This window comes from Cariama cristata, unplaced genomic scaffold, assembly GCF_000690535.1.
Source record: "Cariama cristata isolate BGI_N322 unplaced genomic scaffold, ASM69053v1 scaffold4928, whole genome shotgun sequence".
NCBI lineage: Eukaryota > Metazoa > Chordata > Aves > Cariamiformes > Cariamidae > Cariama > Cariama cristata.
In genome coordinates this window covers 32977-42911 of record NW_009630520.1, presented here as the reverse complement: position 1 = coordinate 42911, position 9935 = coordinate 32977, and the positions used below count along the sequence as shown (strand labels likewise).

Below are 9935 nucleotides of genomic sequence, written 5' to 3'. Positions count from 1 at the left end.
CCTGCAAAGCAACATCCCTGCTGCAATTTTGCTGTGAACCCATCGTGGGGAAAATATAAATGCTGGAGTTTTAGGTCAGCATCTGAACCAAAAAGAACTGTTTTCACAGTGGTTCAGCTTAAAATAGTGTTGGCTTTCTCTCCTGTTAGAGTGAATAAAACCTTAATAGGCTATAGATGAACATTATTATTTTGCTTTGGGGTTGCCTTTGCTTTTCTAAAAACTAGGGTAAATTTTGAAATGAAACATTTTGAAAATGAATTCAAAAGTAACTGCCTGGATACCATAAAACAACATAGACCTGATTTTCGTCTGCTTTCCAGAACCAACTGCAAAATATGTCTCAGGCGCCCTTAAATGCATTTTTTTCAATAAATCAGCTATTTATATAAAAATTGTCTGTCTGTACTTTAAAGTAGGAGATAGGTTTTTTTTTTTTCTTATACTCTTATATGGGATGAGATAAGAAAGGAGATGACCGGTAACATTCTCTGTGGGCCATAAGGTTGTGGCTGGCATTGCCCAGAGCGAGGTGGGATGTGGGTCCCTTCCAACTTGAGATATTCTATGATTCTATGTAGGTGCTGGGTAGCCACTGATCTTTTTTTGAGTCTAAAACTAAAGAATTGGGGAGTGAATCCAGAGTGGGTGAACTGGTTGACACAAAGCAGATGAAGGTGGCATCAGGGTGTGTATCAGATCTTCCTGGTGTAACCACACCTGGATCTGTCACCCTCCACCAGCACTGAAATGATGTGGTGGCAGAGCACAAGGGACTTGGGGAAACAGGAATGAGGCTGACTGCTAGATTCCCAAATTACTGGTTTGTAATTACCGCAGCCTGTTTGAGAAGACAGTCTCAAAAGCAGCACTTACACTCATGACACAAAATCCCTCAGTCAAAAAAAACCCATCCCAGAGCATCGAGGACCATCCCTGAGCTGGCAGAGTGTTTGACCAAACTCCAGCTGCATGGCTTCCCTCTTCCATTCCTGGGCACCGCAACGGAGAGATGCTTGCATGGGTGAAGCCACAAGATGACCCAGGTCATTGCCAGACCTTACAGTACAGAATTCAGCTGCTTTCCCCAGGAACTACAACTTGGTCTCTGGATGTTAAACAAGGTCACTCCACGTTCATGCTTCCTGCATCAAGGTGGTTTGGGAGAGAATGGGAATTCAGAGTATCGGAGTAGTGGGAACAACTCGTTTCCACTCCTCCCTCTTCGCTGAGAGTCTGTCCTCCATGGTATAAATCCTCTACAGGCGAAAATGAAAGTCTTTCCTCAGTACAGAAAAAGCAACAGATGATTGTTCATCCAAATTTTTGCTGTTCACTGTATCGGGTTTCTCCTAAAATCATGGGAGTTGAACCACCTCCCTCCAGTGATTAAACTGTTTTCTAAGAGGTTGCATGAGTTACCTGTCTGCTTTCCTTAAGTTAGTCCAGCTAGACCTCTCTCTCTGAATGTTCATTCATTGCACTAACTTTCCGGCTGACATAAACGTTGTTTTAAAAACTTTCTTTTGTGGCAAATGTTCCACAACCTCCCTTCCGATGTGTTACAAACTACAGAAATGGCATCCTGGAGGCCCTCAGTCATTTATAACAGGGATGAACAAAGCATCACTCAGCTTTTGAGATCAATATTAGCTCAGTTTTACAGATGGTCTGTAAGGAAAAAGAGCTTGAAATTTCATGCAGAGCCCACAGTAGAAAAAAAGCCATTAGTTTTTTTAAAATAATTTCCTTGCTATTGAGCTATGAAATGTCAGTATTTATTGCAAACTTTAATTACCTCCTTAGCCATAACATTTTTGGTCCTATTACAATACAGATTTATTTTCTTTTACACCACATACTTTTTTTTTTTTTTTTTTCTGTATCATTTGTGTTACGTTAAGAAGAACATTAATGGAAACAAATTATGCATGAGTGGGTTCAGATAAGAAAGATTATTTGACATTATAGCATTGGGATTATGGAACAGCCCACTGTAGGCAACGATAAGGACAAAATCCCAGGTCGTCCCAGGATAGAGCTAGGTCAGTTCATCAAAAGTCACAATAATATGACAAATTTTATTATGGTATGTAAAAAAAATCCTTTCCCATCTTTCGTTCAGCATATCATGAGTGGGATATAGTCAGATGCTGGTCTCTAAGCTTGGAAACCAGGCTGGTATCACCGGTGCTTCAGGTCTACAGGAGGTATTTTGATTCCTGTCGCAGAACCTGTTGGGAGGCTAGAAGTGAGCCTTGCATGTAGCAGTTTAAGCTTGAGCTCAGCACTTCCAAAGCTCTGCTGAGACACCAGGATGATGGAATAGCACGTTCCTAAGCACCTCTCTCCTCCGGCTGCTGTTTTTCAGGTTTATGTCACCATGCAGCACTATGGAGTGAACGGTTACTCCCTCCACGCCATGAATTCTCTGAGCGCCATGTACAACCTCCATCAGCAGGCAGCTCAGCAAGCCCAGCACACCCCCGACTACAGGCCCTCCGTGCATGCCCTCACCCTGGCAGAGAGACTGGCTGGTAAGAACAACTCATGGCTTTTGCTGTTCCCGCGGAAAAAAAAAAAACAAAACAACTCTTGTTGCTTGCACTGAGTGAAACTCTTCTTCGGGAGTTGGGGTGTGATGTGGTCAACTGGCATGGTGTGCTCCTGAACACTGGCCATGTGGCCAAGCTCTGGAGGTGAGACATGACCTCCAGCGTTCACTGCCAGCGGACTGCTGCACGTTGCTGCAGATTGGCCTCCAGGGATGAGAAGGGATCCAGCCCCACTATATGGGATTAGAAAGAGAGAATTACAAAGGCACTGAAATATGTTTTAACAAATTAACAAAAAATAGCAGAAAATTTTACTTTCTTGTTAGTAAATAACAGCACAATGAATATGAGCACGCAGTGAATTGGACTCCGCCACTGAGGGACTCGGGTCTTACATCCCCTAACAGCCATCTCCTGCCATCCCAGGCCATAGCTTGTTCTTCCGTGTTTCTCCTTCTTGCAACTGTTTTCCATTTCTTGTCCTATCAAACACTCTTTCTCTCTGGAAAATGGTCTTCATTTGGATCTTCTTTAGGTCTCACCTTGACCTATTTCTTCCTGGGGATCCTAGACCTTGGCTTGGGTCATGCTTTCCTGCAGGTCCTGCTAGCTCCATCTCTGTTGCTTTTGTATTTTGCCTTCCATAAAAGAGCTTTTTTAGGCTCAAAGAGAGTCACATGTGACTTTATCCAGAGAGAGTTATTTATACAGCATTGTTGATGGTGGGACAATGGGACAGGAGCTGCTGCTCCAGAGCACCTGATCTGTTTTTCTGTGTTCAGCCATGAGTGTAAAACAGCACTACATCAATACTGTAATTAGAAGGAAGTGCAAAGTCCAGATAGTATTTTATGATATGGTAGGGGGAATTGTTCAAAAATAATTAACGGAGACGTGAGAATATCTGGTATGGCAGGGCAAATATACCTGGTCTACATTTCAGCCTACCAGAAAAAACCCAGATCTGGGTGTTGAGATCATCAAAGGCTACTGCAATGCAAATGGTCAACAGCTGCAACAGCACTGTTTAGGTCTAGGTCAGGGCTTAGATGCAGCGTGGTAGAGCAGACCTGACAACCAGTATTCTGAAGCTAAAGCAAAAAGTTACCATAGATGTGATTCTATGGAATGGAACGATCTCCCCTGACTGATTGAAAATTACGCATCTGCTTTAAGATAGCTTTCTAGTTGTCTGATATTAAACAGAAAAAAACATGGAGTGACTCCTTCCAGCCTAGAGTAGGTGGAAAAAAATATCTACCTAGACAACTTCAGAGGGCTGAATTTAAAAGACATGGACTGAAGCCAAAATAAGGATGCAGAAGTTTCAGGACAGTTCTCCTAGGTGGGTAGTCCATGAAGGCACGGCGGTAAAGGTCTCGGACTCATTGGATCAGTGAACCACAGCTGACTCTCGAATCTTCATGCCGGCAATATTCCCTTATCCAGCTGCTAGTAGTGACCTCCTTAACATGGTTCCTCAGACCATTCACTGTGGCCTGTGGGATCTCGGACCAGGTGGGGGGGGGCTGTAGGGCAGAGCTGGGAGTCACTGTCCTCCTCAAAAAGGAACCAAAGTGGGATCAAGGAGACCTGGACTCTAATCCTGGCTCTACTGCTAGGCTGCAGTGTGAGGACAGGTGGGCACTTTCCTTGCCCTGGTCATCCATCCTCTCCTTCCCTCACCCTGTCAGTGTTTGGGTGGTCGGATGGGAGCAGATGGTCCTGAACTTTGCAACATGCCTTGCAGACCTTGAGTCTCAAGGTGCCCCGTTCCTAGGTGCAAGGATCTCTTGAAAGATTTTTGTGATCACCTGTATCTTTTACAGTAGAGCATGGAGGACATAATGTCTTTGACCCTAAGGAGGGTAAAAGCAGAGGGAGATTAAATAAATAATAAAAAAAAGAATAAAAAAGCTATTCTCATATTCTTGTCCGGGAGATTCAATTAGTTTTCTGACCTCTTATCTTTAAAATTAATAACCCTCCTGGAATACTTTCCAAATTAAATCCCACGGTCCCCTTGTCTGCTTATCATTGGCGGGGTAGGCATTATATACCCACGAGCTGATTCCTTTGCAGTTGCTTCACATTCTGTTACTTCTGAATATCTTTCAGTGCAGGTTATAGATCTCATTTGCCTTCCAGGGACAGTCAGAATAAAGCAGCACAAAAGCAAATGACCTTAAGTCAGAAAACAGAGGTTTCTGATTGTAACTGCAAAGCCTCACCTGCAATTTATATTCTCCTTCTTGCACAAAGCCTGAAAACATAGTTAAAATGTTAAAATAATTGCTGGTTGGCTCTCGTTGGAGCGGCGAAACTTAATGCATGAGCTGCTGCCTCCAGGGAGCTGGTAGGTGTAACCTCTACTCTAGAAATTCGGGAATATTCCAGCCTGCAGGTAGGGTGTTTAACTAGTGTCCTTTCTCCTGATTTCTTGTACTTGAAACACAAATGTTAGCTTTCTAAAACGTTTTGAAGTAGCTTCAATTTCTTGTCCTGGAACGTCCCTTCTCCTCACCTGGCTGCACTGTGAGCTGTGTCTGAATGCGTCAAGGACAGTCTCTTTGCCTCCAAAGTGGCAGCTTTCACCAGCGTTTTAACTCCCTGAGGAGCTCTGATGCCTTAAACACAAAAGTCTCTTCTATGCAACCAGCACTATATTGTATTTGGTCGAAGACCTTTAGCCTGATCACGACTTTTCCAGGTTGCCAAAACCACGCTGCTTTGGCGATCGCCCGGAAAGGCGCTGCAAATGCTGACCTAGAATGAAACAGCTGGAAGTTTGGAAGTGGAATGTTTGGGCAGTGCAAAGCTGATTTGCTACGCTCGTTAGGCAATGTATTTGGAACCTGACTGTGTGGTTCTGGGGCTGGCCTGACAGCAGGTTTTGTTTTATCGTTTAGATTCATGCCACGATGCTCGTGACAAAAGCACAAATAAACAGCAGCAAGAGCCTTCGTCTGGCTCCGTGCACTGATAATGCTGACTTTTCTCCCTGTTAGGTTGTTTTCTAGTGTGTTCATTCCTCCCTTCTACTGGAAGTCACATTCTTAACTGAATTAAAAATGATACCAGACATTGCTCTTTCTGCATTTCCTCTTTGAGAGCAAACCTCTCGCCAGACTATTTCATTCCAGTGCTGTAGCACAGCGTGTCCCAACTTGCATAATAAAGAGGTTTGGGGTTTTTTTCATTTTAAAGTAACTTATTTTCATTGATTTAAGATCTTTCTACTCCCACTAACTGTTGTGCAATAATAATGCCTCTGGTAAAATAATAAGACTTTTACTGTTGGCCTCAGATTTTCCCCAGTCTGAATTTCTTCTCTGCCCTCAATTTTGCAAGCACAGTTTGCAAAGTCAGACCTTGTGAGTAGCTCCTCTACTGAGAAGAGCTCAGCACACGAGCTCTGCACTTGCCATCAGTGGGGCTGGACTTGGTCCTGGCTGGCGTTTCCACCCCAGATGCTGCAGAGTGTCCGCGCTCACTATAGCACGTGCTTTCAAGCTAAACACGCATAAGCACATGAGCTTAAGTGTTTTCCTGAACGGGAGCCCAGAACAGCTCTCTAATATCGTGCCTTGAAGACTACAGCGAGCTACATATGAGACACTAAAGAAGAGCCAGCTCAGCCTGGTTTCTGGGAAGATGTATGTCTTCTAATGCAGCTGCAGCCCACAAAATGAGCTAGAGGCAGCTGTGTAAGAGCTGCATGGACTCTTCCCACCGATCACCCTAGCACATCACGGCAGCGTTGAAGCCTACCAAAGCTCTGCCCTTGGCTTCAAGGAGAACATGACACATAATGCTGGGCCCCTCTCCTGGTTACAACGGTGAATTTCCCCACCTTGTTTTTAATTGTGTTTCTTAATGAAAGAGGCTTATGCCAGGGTAGGGTCTGGGCATCTGTGTGTCTTGTCTCACTGATGTTGGAGCAGATTGGTTTATTTCAACTAAATTTAGCACTGGAATCTCAAAAGTTTCCACAGCTGTCAGAGAAAGAGGTTCCCTCTCCTGAACAGGCTTTCTAGTCAGAGGTTCTATCTCCTTGGACACCTCAATTAACCAACAAAATGCATGTATGTGTTTTATTAGATCTACAGCCATGAAAAAAAAATGTTTTGTAGGTTTGTCTGGTGCTAGCAAGTGTTTTAATCAACTGTCAGCATACAAATTCCAATAATTAAATTGGCCACTTTTCTTGTCTTCCAACGGCTGTACATTTCAAGACATCATTTTGGAGGCACGTTATGGATCCCAGCACCGCAAACAAAGGCGAAGTCGCACAGCCTTCACTGCCCAACAGCTGGAGGCTCTGGAGAAGACCTTCCAGAAGACTCACTACCCAGATGTGGTGATGAGAGAGCGGCTGGCTATGTGCACAAACCTGCCTGAAGCCAGAGTCCAGGTACTGACATTTTGTGGGTTTGTGAGTGAGGATGTTTAAAAGAATATAGTGGGAGTCCCAGAGGGTTGACAGCTCTCTTGATCTTTCAGGATTCTTCCAGTGTAACCAAAGATTTTGGGGCAGTAAAGTGGTCAAAGGCGGAGTGTAGGGGGGATAAAATCATCCAAAGTCACACATCTGCTAAAGAAATTGTTAATCCACATGCACATTTTTTAAATTTAGGATTGTCTGAAGTATACACTGGTTTTCATTTGTTCTTTCACATTTCTTTGGGGGAAATTTTAGAAACTCAACAGACATCTACTTATTTATTTATTTGCAAGGCTTTCCTGGCTTTCTCAGAAGAGCAGAAATCCAAGTAATTCCAGCTGCTCTTTTCCACCAGTGTCAATATTTGTAACACCTCAGGCCAAGGTTTGGGTTTGTTTGGGTTTTGTTGTTTTGTTTTTTGGGTTTTTTTTTTTGTAGGTTTTTTTGTTTGTTTTTTGATTTTTTTTTTTCTTTTTAGTTTCAACTAGTACAATGTGCTTCATAACCTGCTGGGGAGATGTTCTTGCATTGCTGGGCTTTAAAAGACTAAATAGCATGTTCTTCAGTGTGAAGTGGATAAGTAGTAGAAAAGAATAGTTCTTTTATATAAATGTCAAGACATTTTTATCTTCAAAATTTTTGTTTCCTCATCTAACTAACCAAGCAACACTAACAAAATTTGCAAATATATTTTTTCTGATCCAGGTCTACTGATTCAGGTTAAAAAATATGGATTCTCTCCTCCTTCCCTAAATTCAGTTTCCAGATAACAGGCTATGCCTGTAATGACTTATTTTGAGTGTTGCCGCCATAGTTTTTGTACACTTACAACTGAATGGGTTTAGAAACTAACAGAGAGCGCTGTACTGTAAGCCAATGTAATGTCACCAGACTCAGCTATAAGACGTTCTGGTTGGACACAATTGCCTTACGAATTCGGGAAAAAAACCTCACACAACAAAAAAACACCACCAGTGGAGTAGCTTAAAGAGTCAACATAAAGGCTGGACATTTTTTAAAATGTTGTGCTATTTGTAGAAGCACTGAAAACAGGCAGACCTCTAAGATTCAATAAAGTGAAAAGACATTTGGGCACAGTGGGCTTGCAGTAGCTCATTACTTGGGGTTCCCCTGAAGCTCCTAGGCTGAATAATGCTGAATTTGGCACTAAGCAGGATTCTCACCAGTTTTCCCCCTTGCTGTTTGTGGCATTGAAGGTTTGGTTCAAGAACCGGAGAGCCAAATTCCGGAAGAAGCAGCGTAGCCTGCAGAAGGAGCAGCTGCAGAAGCAGAAGGACTGTGAAGGGAGCCACAGTGAAGGAAAGACGGAGCCGCCCGTGCTGGAGACCCAGGCCACCACCCCGGACACCGAGAAGGTCCAAAGCCTCCCGAGCGAGGTAGGCGCAGACCTCAACCTAACCCTGTCGGAGCAGTCGGCCAGCGAGTCAGCGCCCGAGGACCAAACCGACAGAGAGGAGGAGTTTAAGAGCACCTTGGATGAGGCTAAAGTGGACAAGAGCCCTGGTGTGGACAGCAAGGCTTTGAACTGCAAGAGAGCGAGCCCAAAAGCAGGTGAGGGGCAGCATCTTGACAGGGGTTGGTGTGAGGATCTGGCATTTCCAAGGGGGATGCTGGTGGTTGGGTATAGTCCTTTATTCCCTATGGCATGGGTGCTTGCAGCTAGGCTGCCCAGATTTGTCTTCTTGCCCTCAGCACTAAACAAGACCCACAGAGGACATGATGTATATAGTAGCAGGAGCACAGAAAGAGCAAAGACCTTGTGCTCAGCTTAGAGCCTGGGCAGAACAGTGCCCTCCGGCAGCAGGAAAGCCATAGCAAAGAGATCAGCCCCATTTCTATGTTGTAAGATGCTAAGTATGGAACAGACACATGTTCAGTTCTCCTGAGCTAACACAACCTCTCTTGTTTGCGCTCCTGATGCAAGAGAGAAGCCAATGCTGCAGTCTAAACCCTACTGGGGTACAGGTCAGCACCTGCATTCAGCCTGTAGAAATAACCCCCATCCCCTCTATCTCCTGCTACAGAGTCCCCTATCAATGCAACTGTGACGCCTTCATCCAGCAGTGGCCTGGCTCAGACTCACTCCTACTCTTCCTCGCCCCTGAGCCTCTTCCGCCTGCAGGAGCAATTCCGCCAGCACATGGCAGCCACCAACAACTTGGTCCATTACTCCTCCTTCGAAATGGGGACACCATCTGCCATGCCCTACTTGGGCATGAACGTCAACATGGCGCCGTTGAGCTCTCTGCACTGTCAGTCGTATTACCAGTCGCTCTCCCACGCTCAGCAGGTCTGGTCCTCACCCATCCTGCAGGCCTCCAGTTCCCTTCCAAGCCTGAACAGTAAAACGACGAGTATTGAGAACCTAAGGCTCCGGGCAAAGCAGCATGCGGCGTCCCTTGGGCTTGACACCCTACCCAACTGACTGCCAGATGAGCTACCATGGCCCATGAGAAGATGCACCAGAGGTTGGCACTAGACACGTCACTCCTTCAGCCCCCACCCACCCTCATCTCTTCCTGGAGTAAGGTGCTCCCTTTCAGGGAAAACTGTGCATTTATTAACATCTTATTAGCACCATGCTTGCATCAGACATTTCTACTGGCCTGGTCTTCAGTAAATGTTTAAGGAGGAAGGGGGAGAGCATGTATGTTTAGACAGATGAACTGTCCTCTGGACTGCCATGAGTTAAGCCTGTAACATTCAGGAGAAGTTCCCTTTCCTCATCCAAGCGATAATGTGCCAACTGTGTTATATACACCTTTTTTTGTTGTTGTTGCATTCTTTGGGAAAAGAAAGAGTCCTGCTTTGTCCTGTATATAGTTTATAATGTTGACAGCACCCATCACCTGTGTGTTACTGTCAGTGTTACAGAACTGTGATCTCTTTTGCCTTTATTCCCCTTCCTTCTCAAT

At 44.6% G+C, this 9935-nt stretch overlaps 1 protein-coding gene across 2 annotated transcripts; it reads left to right on the top strand.

The window, feature by feature from the left end:
• The first annotated feature begins 2383 nt into the window (after positions 1-2383).
• Positions 2384-9445, top strand: DMBX1 (diencephalon/mesencephalon homeobox 1). 2 transcript variants are annotated; one of them, XM_009705564.1, is made up of 4 exons: positions 2384-2535; positions 6774-6969; positions 8217-8571; positions 9045-9445. In XM_009705564.1, the coding sequence occupies exons 1-4, from the start codon at positions 2384-2386 to the stop codon at positions 9443-9445; spliced, it is 1104 nt and encodes a 367-aa protein (XP_009703866.1). The 2 variants fall into 2 exon arrangements, with proteins under 2 accessions (XP_009703866.1, XP_009703867.1); XM_009705565.1 differs by having other exon boundaries at positions 2384-2537; positions 6791-6969.
• Positions 9446-9935: the final 490 nt, after the last annotated feature.